This window comes from Vicugna pacos, chromosome 3, assembly GCF_048564905.1.
Source record: "Vicugna pacos chromosome 3, VicPac4, whole genome shotgun sequence".
Taxonomy (NCBI): Eukaryota; Metazoa; Chordata; class Mammalia; order Artiodactyla; family Camelidae; genus Vicugna; species Vicugna pacos.
Genome location: NC_132989.1, coordinates 112873386 through 112890373, shown reverse-complemented (window position 1 = coordinate 112890373; position 16988 = coordinate 112873386). Strand labels below are relative to the sequence as shown.

At 41.3% G+C, this 16988-nt stretch overlaps 1 protein-coding gene across 3 annotated transcripts in view; it reads right to left on the bottom strand.

Moving 5' to 3' along the window:
- The window catches only part of CTNND2 (catenin delta 2), an 875933-nt gene that overhangs the window by 156944 nt on the left and 702001 nt on the right, over window positions 1-16988 (bottom strand). For all 3 annotated transcript variants that reach the window (XM_015251739.3, XM_072958848.1, XM_015251743.3), the window contains one exon: window positions 12573-12756. In XM_015251739.3, the coding sequence (XP_015107225.2) occupies window positions 12573-12756 (184 nt within the window). The remainder of the gene's footprint in view (window positions 1-12572; window positions 12757-16988) is intronic.

Below are 16988 nucleotides of genomic sequence, written 5' to 3'. Positions count from 1 at the left end.
TTTATTTTAAAAGAAATATCACTTTGAAAAGGGAAAGAAAAAATGGTATGAAAATAGATGTTAAAATATTTGAGAGGTTTAGTGTGTAGGCAATAAGTTAAACTGTTTGGCAAGCTCTTTCTTCTTCAATTTATGGTTAATAGACTTGTTTCTTTGATTTTCCTCCAGGGAAGCTACTTCTGATGCAATGCAATATAATTTGGGAGGCAGAGGAGGAAAAATTATATGTTTAATATCAAGAAGTCATGAAAGATTTTAAGAAGGAACCAGCTCTTACAATTTGCTTTTTATTTATTAGGGGGCTAACATTTTATAACCCAGTGGTTTATAGGGGAAAATATTAAACATTATTGTCTACCAATTGGGAATTAACTCATGGAAGATTTGAATATTCATATTCTAATAGGAAGAATGGCTACTTACACTGAAAAGATAAAATTTAATATCTGCTTGTCTTTTTAAAAGAAGCCCATATTTGCAACCAAATTACAGGATAAATAATTAAACACAAGTTTTAGCTAGATCCTGCAAATTTTCATAATTAAGTAGATCATATTTTGCAGAAATAAGTGATGGAAACTTTAAGAAGTAATAACATGATGGGGTATTTTATATTAATCATTTATATTTAAGGTGAAATCATTATACTCTCACGTTTTCTAGCTTAGGGAAATAAAATAATGTTTGGGGGGAAATGAGCTCTATTACTGTTTCATGGAACATAAATGCCAGGAAGAACTTTGTGAAATTACACTTAGTCCTCTTGGGGGCATAGAAAGGTCTTCTGAAAGAACTGAAAAATAAATTTTTTCCAGACATTTCCTAACAGAAAGGAAAAGAGAAATGCAAAATCTTAAAGACATGGAAAGCTTCCAGGCTATAAGATGTCACAACAAACCAATGAAAGGTAAAAAGCCTTTTTATGTAAAAAAATAACGTATCAGTAAGAGGAAGGAAAAAATGAAAATATTGGAAAAAAATGGCTTTCTGAGGCATTATTTAGGACAACACACTTCATTTTGTCCAGTTTTGGGGTAGCCTAAGTGGACTTCAATGCACCAGTCCATTTAATGACATTTTCCATTGCTTTGATGGCCAACGCCACAGACTGTGTGTAGTGTTTGTTCTTCATTATAGCCCTCAGGGGTACCAGGGGGCCCAGCACATAGTAAGGACTCCAAAGAACAGATGTTTACAGAATGAAACTTTCAGTCAATATAACTACCTCCTCTCATTCGGATTCCCTACCACCAATGACTTTCTAATTGAACTGTGGCTTTTTAGTGGCTAACCTGTAGAGAACTAAAGCATTGGTATAAGATTAGACTTAGGGGGCACCCATGAAAATGCTCCCGCTCAAATCTCTGACAGCAGGAGAATCATTGATCGACATCAATTGCCCAGCTGCTGTGCCCTGAAGTCTGTCCCTGTGTTCGCCTTCATGCAGAGGCCTCACCTCCCACAGAGGCTCCCAGCCAGCGACTGAGCTCAGCAGCAGTGAGAAGGCAAGGTGTTCCAGGGAAATGTGGGGTTCTTCTGATGGATGACTTGGCGCCAGAACTCTCCAGCGGTCTCACTGAACTTCTTCAGAGTCTAAGACATGTTCAACCAACCAACCTTCCTTTCTTCCTTCCTTCCACTTGAGGGCAGACCTACTTCATGGTTTCATGGCTCCCAGCTCCTCTGGTTCCCTCCCATTTTTCCTCTTAGGTATTGTTCCTAATGAATTACTGTGCATGGATTCTAATTCCATCTTGTTGAATGCTTCTCAAGGATCCCAACCGAGTCAGCATCCTTTCCTCAGTGTAAATAAACACTTGTATTCTTAAGCAGCTTCTCATCTCTGGCTTACAGAATCTGGTGAAGTTGGAGGAACCCAGATGTGGCATCCTGCCACCTGGGACTCCCTCCTCTTACTAGTTGTATCACTTGGGGCAAGTTACTCTTGCTTTTATGAATAGCAGCTTCTCGATCTGTAAAAAGGGATGGGAACTCCCACCCTACTAGATGATTGGGACAACTGTATGAAACGGCATGATCATGAAAGAAGCACAGCATCACGAGGGGCTTTCAGTAGGTGCCAAAACAAGAGCTACCTTCCTCCTGATGGGCTTGCAGCCCTAAGGTCAAGTCTCTTACCAGGTAAGGCCTAAGGCCAGGCCCTAGAGCCTAAGGGATTCAAAGGTGAGCCTTACTTGTGGATGCCTCCTTTGAGGAGGCCTTATTTGGAGATTCCAACTTGGGGCCAGCTAGCAAATATCTGGACCATGCTTAATTTTTTCCCCCCAACATTTCATCAAGGTCATCTAGGCAATACCTCTCCTTTACAGCCATGGAACTTGAGGCCAAGATAATGTAGCCTAGTTCCCCTCAGGAGAACGGACAACAGAATGTATCAGTGTTAAGGCTCAAATGCAGATCTTCTGATTCCAAATCAAAGACCATCTCACAGATACTAAATAATTAGTATTTAAGATGAACAGGTACAGAGATTTTCTAAGAACCCTCTTTGATTGTTAAATCAAGTTATCGACTGCATCAAAGTACAAGAATTTGATACAGTTAACTATGTAAACCCTAATTCAAGAACAGATTCATTAATTGGCTTTTATAATTCTTACGTTGCTATAACAGAAAATTTTTTGAAGTTCCATTGGTGACTACCTTTCCTCGGAGGTAAGAAAAGGTCAGCCTGTGGCATATTTTTATGATTACTTCCACTTCAAAATTGAGGCAAAAAGCTAACATTAGCTATTTTAGTGGGGGTGGGGCTAGGGAATAAGTATGATTTTGGTTTTATTGTACAATAAATCAAAATATGATTCATACTGGTCAACATAACCTTGCTAGAAGAATGTTTTAATTTATTAAAAATTATTTTCCAAAGTGAGAACAGACAGTGAAAGCCAACTATGATAGAACTATTATGGGCTGAATTATGTCCCTCACAAACTCCTCTGTTAGGTCCTGACCCCCAGTGCCTCAGAATGGCACTGTGCTTAGAAATAGTCTTTAAAGAGTAATTAAGATAAAATGAGGTCTTTAGCATGAGCCCTCATCCAACATGACTGGTGTCTTTAAGGAAGAGGAGATTAGGACTCAGATGCACAGAGAGAAGACCAAGTAGGGACATGGCGAGAACATGGCCATCTGCAGGTCAAGGACAGAGGCCTCTGAGAACCAGCACTGCTGACATCTTGACCTCAGACTTCCACCTTCCAGAACTGTTAGAGGGTAAGCGTCTGTTTTAGCCATCCAGTCTGTGGTGTTTTGTTACAACAGCCTAAGCAAACTAATATAAATCACCATCTCCTTATGATTCAGCAGGAGAAAGTGAGCTAGAAGCTTGGGATGCACTTAGGGAGGCTGGAGCCCTCGTCACCAATGGAGCTGCTGGTGGGCAGCCCAACCATTCTCTCTGATGGGGCTCTGAGACCCCCTACTCCTTCTGCCCGCCCTGGATTCTGTTCCCTTCCTTCAAAGAGGACCATCACTGCTGAGTCATACTCAAGAAAACCATTCACTTTTTATCCATAATAAATACACTGATCAGGACTGGAGAATGGTTCAGGTGGGGAGCATCCCCTGCTTTGGGAGCAGGTGTGGGAAGATGGTGTGAGAGGGGTGAGTGGTGTCATGTCTGTTCACAGCATCCACCTAGACTAGGTCCTTCCCTTTTCGGTACCTGGGTAAGAGTACTCAACTCAGCTGCAACGCAAGCCTGGGATAAATCGAAAGCTCATTAAATAAGTCTTAAAATATTTTTCAAAACATATCCTGTTTATTAGATGCATAATATTGGCAACCAACCGAACCTAACATAAAAATAATAACTCCTCTTCTTTCCTGTGTCCAGTGCAAGAGTAAACCAGATAAAACAGATATCCTAGGAGCCTTCTGGCCAGACTGTGATTATCACTAGTACTCCTTTGTGACGGGGTTTTCTCAAGGTCACTCCAGAATTAGTGGCACCACGGGACCAAGCGCTCATCCATTAAATGGGTTAAAATGACTAATTGAGGGTCTGAGTTTAATTATGCTCATAAGCAAAGGCACACAGCAGCTCCTTGGACAGCCTTAACAATATTCTCACGTACACAAAATAGATGGATAAAATTAGGGTTGTACATTGTTGTCCTTCAGGACAAGATGCTGAAGTGGGAACAGAATAATAAAAATAAATAAGTGACTCCGTGGCACCAGGAAATGAGCTGTGGATGTTACCAAAGCCAGCCTTATGCAAATACTTCAGTCAGAAATCAACTCCAACATACTCATGACTAAATGAAACACAGCCATACAGTGAGGCCAACTGGAGTTGTACTGAGCTGGCAGATTAAAAAGCAAAAAAGGGTACCTACCCATCAAGGTTTTGCCTACAGTTCACATTGAAATGCTGACAATGGCCACAAAGGGATCTTGAGGACATTGATCTGTGATACCTTTTATTGGTGGGGGGTGGCAGTTAGATTCATTTATTTATTTTACTGGAGGTACTGGGGGTTGAACCCAGGACCTCGTGCATGCCAAGCACGTGCTCTGCCACTGAAATACACCCTCCCCTCTTGATCTGTGATACTTTAAATGGGAAAACACAGTCATGTCTCACACGAAATCCAGAAAGCATTCATTCTGTACACAGTGGCTGGGGCCAACTCCTTTCAGTGAGACTGAACTCATACCATGTGCTCTGCTCGAGACCCTAGGATGACTTCTGGCTGTCCACCGTATCCAACAAATTCATATCCCACAGGTCCTCACAACTTTCAGAAGCGAGTTCAGAGTCAGGAGGGAAGGGAGGTCGGCTCATAAATGGGCAGAAAACACGAGCATGGAATCCAATGTGGGGAGATGTTTATTTAACAGCCACCCAGTCAGAGAGGTTGGACTTGAACTTCCTTGGTCAGGCAGCCTCACCTGGGCTGGCAGTCACTCTCGCTCCAGGGGACGGGCTGCCTTGCACCTGAGCTATGGAGGGGCCTGGCCTCGAGCTTAGAGAAAAACGGCTTTCTGTCTGGGTCTTCTGTTCGGTGTGTAGCCACTGTGTGGGGACAGGCTGCTTCTCTGAGTTATTCAGCCCTTTTTTCTCCCTGGGCTGTGTCCCCTCGTGGCTCCTCTGTTTGGCAGGGCTTTCTGGGCTCCTGACTACGGTGGCTGTCCCAGGTTCCCAGGGAGGCCAGAACAAAGTGCCACAAAACAACATGATACTATTCTTTCATAGCTCTGGAGGTCAGGAGCCCCAAATCAAAGTGTCAGCAGGGCCATGTTCCCTCCGCAGGCTCTGGGGAGGAACCCCTCTCCGCCTCTCCCTAACTTCCGGTGGATGCCGGCAGCCCTAGTCATTCCTGGGCTCACGGCGGCATCGCTCCAGCCTCCGCCTGTCTTCACAGGGCCTTCTTCCCCGTGTGTCTCTCTGTGTACCTCCTCTTCTCATAAAGATGCACTCATTAGATTCAGGGGCTACCCTAATTCAGTCTGACCTCATCGCAACTTAACGAATTACACCTATGAAGACCCTGTTTCCAAACAGGGTCACATTCTGAGGTTCCTGGTTGACACAGACTTTGGCAGGGGGGCACTTATTCAGCCTCCTGCAGGGCCCTCAGCCAAAATGAGCCTGTCCACAGGCTGAGCCCGTCCCACCTTCCCTAGGGAGCCTTCAGGCTGGGGTTGGTCAACCCACGTTTTGACTGAAGGTGATGATTATTCCAGCCAAAGGTTCCAGGAAGGTATCTGATTACACGTGGCGCAATGAAACGATCGCAGGTACGCAACGGGGTCCATTTCAAGGGCTAAATCGCCTCACTGAGGCCAGAGGAAAGTGGTCTCCCTGGAGGGATCCTTCACTGTAGAGGAGAAATGACCAACACAATCACTTCATGCATAATTGCATCCTAAGCTGTTCTAACATTTTCCAATTTTTATTTTAGGCCGTATATGTAAATTTTTTACTTAAAAATTAAAGCTTTAGTTGAGCTGAATTGGAACAAAAGACAAAATTAGAAAAGGGGGAGAAAGGAGGAGGAAGGTGAACATCAGTGTGTGTTGAGGGTGGGAGTGGAGGGGGCAGGGGAGGACGGGTGCAGAGACAAAGCCCACCCCTGCTAATCGCCCCCACTGGCAACTCCCACCGTCCCCGCCGGCCACGGCCTCCTGGAGTTCCGCAGTCCAGCTGTCATGGTTCTCATCCACTCGCTCCTCCAACAAAATTTGAGATCTTTTTTTTTTCATATCTATTCTCTTTTCTCAGTGATGGACAGATATTTCAGGAATAGGTCAACTCTTGAAAAATTTCATTTCCTATCCCCAAAACGAATTTTAAATGGAAACGGACTAAGGAACTGACTGTACTTCAATTAAAACAAAACTGAACAAGTATATACATATATGAAACTGAATCACTTTGCTGTACACCAGAAACTAACACAACATCATAAATTAACCATACTTCAATAAAAAATGAAAACAAAGTTTCTTTCTAATTGGAAAGAAAGAAAGAAATAGAAGGACTAAGGGTATTAACTTTTCATTTTATATTTTATGTGTGCTTAAGTTTTTGCTAAGTCAACAGGACATGCCAACTTCCTACAGAGATTCACCATGCCTTTTCAAAGAAGGCAAAGCCAAGAGGCTCTTCTCTTTAGCTCATGCCCCGTGAGCTTCAGGCTGGTGGCACAAACACTGCCGTCGATATTGGTATACTGTATACGGCCAAAGGGAAGGCTCGAGAAACTGGACAGAGTCTTTTAAGACTGCTGAAATTGTCAGAAGACTGAACAGTACGAGTGTTGTAGGTTTTAGCTTACTAAGGCATAGGCCTTTTTTTCTAACTTAAATTTCTCTCTAACAAGCTTTTGAATATTTAAGAGCGGTACAATTTGCATTTATAATCTTTTTTTTTTTTCTGAAAAGTGAAAGGTGTACTTTTTTCAGAATAGTAATTGCTTAAATTCTCAATCTCGGCCTCCTTCCCTGAAATGACATAAACAAGTTTGAATCCTGCAAAGAACAAAAATTAAGAATAATGATCTCTGATAATGATCTGATAATTTACTTTTATCTACCATAAGCTCCTACTGGAGTTATGAGCTACCCTAGGTTAGGAAATACTATCCCAGGAAAAGAGTTTAATTTTCTTTTTCATTTCATTTTCCGCATATATTCTTGAAACTGTAGCTATAGAAACAAGCCAAAAATATTAACTCATTTAAAATCATCAGTAAAAGAATGGAGGAATCTAAGGACTGGAAAAATAATGTCAACTCAACTATCTAGGATATGTCTTAAAATGTAGTCTTACTCTTAAAAATACAGACACTCATCGTTCTGTTTAAATTCAACATGGAAGTAGAGAGAAAGGATTCACATGGGGTTACGTGGCTAACTCTCCAAGTCCCCTGCCATCCATACTTTTTGTCTTAGAAAGAGGAGAAGGGAAAGTAAGAAATAAGAGGGAGGGAGAACACAGCTGGCAATTAAGGGCAAAAGGGATGTTGTCCAAGTAGCTGCTACTCGGTACATGTCGAGAAGCAAATTAAAAGAACCAACACAAAGAGCATGCTGTCCATTTGCTGGTCGGGTGGTTGTCTGTGTTGTTCTAAGTACAGATCTGTCAGTCTCATCTCATACAACGTTATATTTCCCCTGCATGTGGTGTAGTGGGGATGGTCTGGAGCCGGAGTCAGGATGGGGGTGGAAATCCTGGCTTCACGACTTACTACACATGAGCAATTGAACTTATAATAAATATGAGAATAAACGATGTATTTGGAGCAGAACTTCTTGGCCTTGGAAGCCAGGGATTTTATGAATAAAAGTACTCATTTTAATCCTACAGAAAAAAATCATGTCTCTATTGACAATGTATAAAATGATTTAATAAATATCTACTATGTTGCTGGGTCATAACTTGGAATGATTGAACAAATAAACTGTCTCTCCCACCCTACATAAACACACACACACACACACACACACACACACCCCTCCATACTCACACACGCACCCACAACCACACAGCTTCCTTCTTCCATTTCTCTACAATTCTTGAGAAAGGAGACTTCCTATTCCAACTCAGTATTAGGAATAACATCACCTGAGGACAGATCCTGAATCCAAAGTAACGCACATCACTTATGAAATATATTAAACAGTGACCTCACGCTACCTTGGTACTTGTATTCTTTTAAACTTCAAAGTATTGTTTGATAATGAATGGTCATGAGAAAAAATAATCTCAAGACAAATTTAGAACATGTATAATTATGGCAAGGACTGAATTACATTTAACTCCTAGCAAAGGCTGTGGAGAATTCCTGTCAGTCGAAGTACATAAAGGGAAATAATTAAAAAGAACTTGAATGCAACAGGATGGTCCTCAAAAATAACACCTTACTTTTCAAAATGTTTCCCTAATAAAGATCTGAAAAAGGAAGGGAAGTTCAGTAGTAAGAAATATTTTGTAAATATTTTATTATTTTTTAAAAGATACTAATTTTCTTTGCCTTGACAAAGCAGAATAGCCAGAAATCACACCAAGGGAACTGAACTGCTTGCCCGTTGTGACACTGAACCTGGTGTATATCTAATGAGTCATAATCCTCTCCAGAGTTTTGTGTTGAATTCCTTAAGCACACACACACAGACACACACACGGCACATGCACACGGTACACTTTGTAGCACGCACACGCACAGACACACACACGGCACACGCACACACAGGACACACTTTGTAGACCAAGTGTAACTTATTGTTTTCTTTTACCAGATAAACAAGGTCCTAAGTCACACGCTTGTGTTTTAGCCTGATTTTATGGAATATGGTAGCAGTGGCTACAACACATTGGGAAAGATTCATAACATAAAACGGTGGCATTTTTATATAAATTAGGTGACTTTTAAGAGTAAAAAGACAGGCAGACACTGGGAGGAAATGTCTAACGGTGGTTTATCTCGGGGGGGCGGGGACTGTGGGTGACTGTTAATCATTACATTATGTTTTCGGTTATTTGGAGTAGTCAGCAATGAACACGTGTTGCTTGTAAAATTAGTAAGAAAACAATAAATTTCTTTAACAGTGAAAAAAGAGATTAAAGCTATAAATTAATAGACCAGATCAAGGTATACAAATGTTATACAAACTCACTATATAATCTTCTTGTACAAATTCACTGTATCATTTTTATATAAAATATATATTTAGTACACGAAAATGACTAGAGGAATAATTGCTGAGATTTTATTTTCTGCTTTAAGAAGCGCCAAAGAACCGAATTCTTTCTAAATATTGTGATAGAAGAAAAAACGTTCTTTGCAAAGATAGAAGCCCAGGTCTGATTTCTACACTGAGATGATCTGCCTATTAAGCTACATTCTGAGGATTATATTCAAATCATTTCTGCAGTTCCAGGGCACTTTGGCTGGCTCTACTGCATTATCCACAACTTAGCATGGTTACGTGTGTCTGACGTCCTCTCGGTTTTTTGGATTTGATTTTTTAAACCTCAGTTACATACGAATAGTGATTGGTGCCATAAAACTTCTGTAAACAATTTGATAAGATACTGAAACTATCATTTTAATAAGAATAGGATGACTGGAAAGACGAAAAAGTTCCAAGATGAAAAGCAGAATGAAAACGTCAATAGTTAAGGAAATCGTTCCCAGAGCCACCAATCAGTGATAGTTACACTTAATCGAATGGAACAAAGTGTTGATATTTACTGCTGTCTACAGGAGGCACTTTATGAATGAAGCCTGCAGGGCAGCCCGGAAGTTCACAGCTCCACCCTTATTGTCACCGACCCCTCCCCACCTGCCTCCACTCTGTCCTGTACACTTGCTCCCCCACAGAGCTGATCACGTGTTCCCTTGGCCAAAGCTGCTCCATCGCCCCCTACTCCACACAGACAGACTCCAGTCTAGTGTTCTTAGTTCTGCTTTGGAGGCCCTTCATCACCTGAAATGGCACAACTAAGCAAGCGGTATCTTCTAAAGTCTCCTAGGTTTGCTGACTGACTACAGATCCTGGAGTTCTCTCATGTACACAGGGCCTGCCTACCACTCCTTCTGGCCTTAATGCCCATCCAACGCATTGAATGGTGAAGCCCTTTCTCTGCTGAGCCCCAGTCCCACCTGGCTCTTGAAGCCTTTTGTGGCCACACTGGCTGAGTTAGCCACTAGCTCTTCCCAGTCCTTCCTTCTATGCTATCCCAGTCGTAGCTATGTATTATACTGAAATATAATGCTAGGGCCATTGTCCTGCACTGGTTTAGGAGTTTCTGAAGGGCAGGAGAGGCTGCATGTTTATTCCCGCCGCCCTGATCCTTCCCTGGCACACAGCAGGCAATGAACAAATGCTCATGGACGAAACTGCTGAAAGGCAGGGACAGCAGACAAAGTAAGTTCTTTAACGTAAATAAAGATCTAGGCTTTGCTGGAAAAAATTGAGAATGTAAATAACCTTACACACTGAAATCTAAATTTTCCATCATTGTATAAACATGTACGACTCTTTGGGGGGGTTTCCAACATTGCGCCTAAGTAAATGGTAACAGGAGAAATTTTCTGAAACCGTTCATCTGCTGAGTCTTTATTTGAGAAATTCATTTAAGCCCCTTCCCAGGGCTGTTTTCTTCCTCTGTTAGTCCAACTGTTCATTAATGTGGAGTGATTCATGAACACATTCAAATAAGTGAGAAAAAATTGTATTTCTTTCCATAAGAAGGGCAGGAGTTTAATGGATTAAGAGGGAAGTGAAAATATTCACCATATATTGATGAATCTTGCTTTGTGACATAACAAACTCAGAAAAGTGGGAAAACCCTAAACCTGATTTCATCTGGACTAAGAAAAGCTGATGAGGCTACATGAAACTCTAAATCAGATGCCCCTTTCTCCTTCCTATGATGTGGTCCATCCTGGCCAGCAGCCGAAGCAGCTCGGGTCCAGCCTCCGTGTGTGTGAACTTAGCCAGACGACCCACAAAGGGAACCCGGGAACCTACCACGGTCTAGTTTCTTCACCCGGCTTTTCATCAAATGAAGCTGAATGCTCATGACATCAGTGCCCTACATCCTTAAGTCAAACATCATGAATATACAACTATGTTCCTATATTACTCAGAGAGAATTTCAGTTGATGGGACTAAACAGATCTTTACTGACTATACGCCTACAATGGACACCTCCTTCCATGATCTCCATTAGGAATGATCCTTTACCAGCCAAGGATGCCAAGAAAGGAGCCATATGTAATAGTTGCAAATAACTGAAACAGAAAAACCAGGTAAAAAGGGTCAGAAGTGCCTGTAGTTTTAGCTTTGGAAGAGTGATATTTCTTTTGGAGGGGCAGGCGGTTCCTGAAGGATAATAGAATTTAAGAGGTTATAAAATGGACGTCTCAATAGGGTTTTTGGAGAACTGTAAATCTGGCTTATGGCGGAGCCTATCCAGAGAAATCATGCCTAAAGATCATTATTTCGTGACCTTGAGGAAAAGCAAAATTGTCAGAGGGTTTCTTATCCCTGCCCATGAATGTACGTCGATATTTACGGAGGCCAACTCGCTCTGTCTCCCTTTATGCATTCACATGCACACAAACACACACCATCCTCTCAAGACGGGAGGCTGAGAGCGCTGTTCTAAATATTCATGAGATAATTATTATTAACGTCACCGAGGTGATTCTGTTCCTTCTCAGTGGGGACTGGTTCCTCCACCTAGAAACTGATCAAGCATAGGAGGAACGGCAGCTTTGAGGCAGCCCAGATAAAGCAATCACGTACGTTTTCCTTTTGATACGTAGGTTATTTGAGTAGGTATTTTAAATCACTCCCATTCCATCATCAAGTTAACCGGCAGAGATTTCCACCTCTGTTGGAATATGCGACGTTCTTGGGAGCACAGTTTCCAGAGTTTGGAGACAGAAGTGCACCTTGATTATTACATTCTTTTCTAAGAGCAAAAATTAAAGAACACATCCAAAACATCTCAAGAGACTTCTGGGTGATGAGTTTTGTAAAAATGCACGGGGAGATAATTACAACACATTTGCTACTTTTATTATTTAAAAAAGACATTTCACACCATGGGCCTTATTAAAGAGCTGTTTTTGAGAATTACAGGCTCTTGCAGTCACATAGAAAAATAAGAAAAACCAAAATATAAAAATAGCTACTGGTGACAGTTAATTCGATCTCTAGGTGTTCGTCATAGACTCTTCCCACCTGTGGGTCTGCCTGGTTATTCTACATGCGTAATATATCATAACAAGGGAAATTACTGTTAACTATTATTTTCCATCAAAAAACTAATTATTTCTGGTTGGAATAAAAATGTTTATTTTTGGCCCAAGACCTAAGCGAACATGTTAAATAAGTCAGAACACTGGAAGATGCATGTATCTTTTCAGTACCTCACTAGAAATGATTTTTGCTAGCTTCCTTCACTCCATTGCCATATCAGTATTCATCTTTCCAGAACACTCTGACGATTAGCAAAACAGCCATTAAAGTCACAGAAACAGAAAGCGTGTGACGTCAGAAGGAGGCGGCAATGACGCGGGACTCACCTTAGGCATCCAGTGGCATTTCGCAGCACCTGTGAGGAGTGCAGCTGGATCTTCCGATCATCCTGGAGGGGTGAATTTTCCCAGCCTGAGTGGGGGATGATCACCGCGTTGGTCAGCACTGCCAGCGTGTCCTGGATGATGGGCATTTTGAGTGCGTCGCAAGATGAGAGGTTCCAAAGGACTCCTGCAAGAGGGGCAAAACAGAGCTGTCTGACGCCCACTGTTTTCTCTCCTCTCAACACCATCTCCCCCGGTCAAGTTAACAGCGCAGGCAGGAAGGATTAAGAGAGCCTCCGCACATGTCTGAGAGCGTGCTTTCCATTTCAGAACATCTGTGTGAACCCATTACAGAAGTGCTGTGAAACTCCGACAAGGAGGCGGAGGAACCGTGACACGATTATCTCTGTTCCACTGAGGAGAGTAACCAAGGTTGACAGCGCTGATGGAACTGAGGATACCAACCAGGCTTCCATCCACAATTGGCACGATACACCCAAGTACCCAAATTCTAACCAAGACCAAAGAGTTGTGAAAGCTATCTGAAATGGACTAGTAAGGCATCTTTGTTTTATCCAAGTCCTCAGTATGCACCTGTGGTCTATTTACTCGCTTAGCCTCCATGTAGAACCAGCCACCATTGTGCAGGACCTTACAAGAACCCAGGATCAGCTTCGATGATAGTGAGCGCTACAAGAAACTTAAATTTACTGTCCCTTGTGACAATTCTGTTTGCTTTTCTCTGAAAACAATGCTCATGTATGACCTATCATTTGTTCTTCCTCATGCAACAACACACAGAGCAGTAGAAAGTGGAGGGCATGTCAACAAATCACAAAGAGACTTTAAAAAACCTTAGAAAAGCCTTAAAGATTACACACATGTTACAGTATCACTTGAATATGTTTCTAAAATAATTATTCTTTTTGTTGTTCAAAATAGCACACATAAATGTAAGAAAAAACAAAGAATAATATTCTCTTTTCCTATGGAAGAAAGACTGTATTTCCCCCTAAGACTAACCTAAAGAGACCTCATCATGCAGATACTGGGAATAAAAATCATAGCTGTCTTTAGAAACACAACTTCCAGCTTACTTATTTAATACGCTTTCAATAAGTTTTAAAATGAGATTGTGTTTCCTTCATCACCGTATGAGTAAACAGAACTCACTTATTTCTGAAATTTATTAGTTCCTTGCAATGCACCTGTCGAACTATCCAAGAGCATTAACAATAGTCTGAAAGTCAATAATATTTGATTGTTACTAACTAAAAATGACAGCTTAAAATCAGTTCTATAGAAATGTGACTATAGAGACAAACTCTTCAGACTGCCTTTCAAAATAACACTTGCTGGGAATCTTATTTAGGTAAATGCAAAGGAAACAAAATGCTTTTGGTGCCCAGAATGCATAATCAATCCTTCAGTATAGAGGGTTGCCTTGAGGGCAAATCCTGCCAGCCTGTTTTTGTAAATAAAGTTTTATTGGAACACAGCCCTGCCTGTTCGTTTACATTGTCTATCTCTGCTTTCGTCCTATGAGACAAAAGCTGAGATTGTGTGACAGAGACAGCCTAAACAATGTACTATCTGGCCTTTTACAGAAAAATTTTGCCCACTTCTGCCTTAGCACGTGGACCATTTCCTATGCATTTCTGTGTGCATGTTTGCATTGTCATTAGTGTCCTAAATTGAGCATACCAAAAATGCTCATTGGAACACAGAAATGTTCATCTGCTCAAAATACATGCTGACTTTGACAGATGTGAAATGGCAGGAAGAACTTCACATGCATTTATTTTGATTTAAAAAATATATGAAGCTGTTTATTCAACCCATTAAGAAATGTCTTACTGAATTCTGCATAATCAAAATAATCAAAATGAATACTTTGATTCATTTGTAGTCTCACAACAATATTCTTTTTTCTAGTAAAATCATTAGTTTCAGTTTTAAAAAAAAAAGCACATTAAAATGAAATTACTATCTACCCTTGTATTTGGGGATAACTTTTTAAAATATCACATTAAAGGGTTTGTGTCTGTTTTTTAAATTGAAATATAGTTTATTTACAACATTGGATTAGTTTATGGTGTACAGCAAAGTGATTCGGTTGCATTTATATATTTTTTCAGATTATTTTCCATTATAGGCTATTTTGTTTTTCTAAGTGTATATGCACATATACAGACATAAAACATGAGTATTTTTCATTCTTACATCCTGATTTGAAAATACAAATACATGAAAATTGAGGCTTTTAAATGTTTTACAATATGGATGGTATGTTTTGCTATAAAATACATTGCCATGAAACAAATTTAAGACAATCTAAAGGCATTCTATTATAATAGAGCAATTTTTCCTGTTTTTTAACAACTAGAAAAGAGATAGGAAAGGAAAGGGGGAAAGTCAAAGAAAAGGTAAAGGACTAATCTAATATCAGAGGAGAAGAGAGAGGATGAAAAGAAGATGGCATTTCAGATGACTCGTTACCGCGGTGTTCACTCCATCACCTTTCTCTCGAACCAGTGTAACCTAATTTCAAGTCAGGCGTGGACAGAGGTTCCCTACCCACATCCCCTCCACCTTTCCAGGCTGGCTCCATCTGCGCCTCACATGCCAACGAACTTATCACAGCGCTTAACCCAAATCTCTGAACTTTCTGCCCAAGATTATCTCTGCAACCCACACGTGCTTCCCGGACTTCTGAGAACCACAGTGGATCTCTGGTCAGGGACAGCTTAACCACCTCTGCTTGGATGATGACTTGGCAAAGTGCATGTAACAAGGCAGGATTTCTTTTGGGGGAATTCAGCAAACCAGTGTGTTGAAGGGGGCCCTCAAAACTGTGAGCTTTGGTTAGATGATCTGGACACAGAGGCATGCTTGTGTGTAGAATGAGCGGCCTCTGGGGACACTGGGCTAAAGGCTGATGTGTCTGGCAGAAGTCAAAAGTGGGAAGCAGCTGGGAACTCTACATCTGTCTTGCTAGAGACACACACACACACACATTCACGCATACACACATGCACATTCACATCCATTCACAGTCACACACATATACTCACACACACATACACACTCAGACACACAAACACACATCCATTGGTCCCTGATGGAGGGAGAGAGATGAGTGGAGAAAAATGGACATATCCAAGGTTTCTTTGTGAACAAATGAGAAATACTTGTTTTACTCAAATTTCTCTTCACTCCTCTTTCTTCTGCGGTGGTTTTCTGACATTCCCTGCACATGCAGGAGTCCAGTCCTTCACCCATGAGTGTGGCTTGGACATAGTGCCTCGATTCCGATCAACAGAATACTGAGGAGATGACAGAGTGACTCCTGAGACGAGGCCACAGAAAAGGCACTGGGGCTCCCTCCCAGCTCTGTCTTGGATTGTTCATTTGACGGGGAGTCTGCCATCAAGCTGTGAGGATTTTCAAGCAGTACCATGAGGAAGTCCACATGGAAAAGAACCAAGGACTCCAGCCAACAGACATGTGAGCAAGCTGTCCTGGCAACGGATGCTCCAGCCCCAGTCAAGCCTTCAGATAATGCCACATCATCAGCGTGGAACCCTGAGCTAGAACCATGCACACCTGCACTTCTGGGCTCCTGCCACTCGGATACTGGTTGGGATAAACGTTTATTGTTTTAAACTGCAAAACTGAGGGTTGATTTGTTACACAGCAGCAGGAATTAACACCCATTCCTTTTCCTTCCAGCTCCTTTCCCTCTGTCTACTGGACTCACTTTTTTCCCTGTATAACTTTTTTTCTAGTTACATCTCTCATTCTGAGATTCACTTGTTTTATCACTCTCTTCAATTCCTCCATCCTTTTCTAAAGTCTATTGTGAGATTACAGAAGATATAGGAAGCGGAATCCAGCTACATTTTGTAACTAAATTTAAAATGTATCTTAATTTGGATAACAAATGATATTTCACTTTGAAAAATGTATCCTTCTCCATATTTGCAACTTATTAAATGGCCACTGTCTTTAATGTGGAATAATCTTGTATTAGTTCCTGACTACTGCTGTAACAAGTTGCTGCAAATGTAATGCTTAAAACAACACACATTTACCATTTCAGTTCTCCAGGTCTGAAGACTGAAATGGGTCAGCAGGCAGTGCTCCTTCTGGAGACCCTCGTGGAGAATTTCCTTGTCTTTTTAAGCTTCTAAAAGCTGCCCACATTCCATGGCTTGAAGCCAGCACTACTCCGACCTCAGCATCCATGATCACAAACTCTTCTCTGATTGATCTTCCTCCCTCTTTGTTATAAGGACACTTGACACATGGAGCCCGCTGGATAATCCAGGATAATCTCCCCAATTTCAAGATCCTTTACCTAATCCTATCTGCAAAGTCTCTTTTATTACATAAGATAACATTCACAGGCTCTGAGAA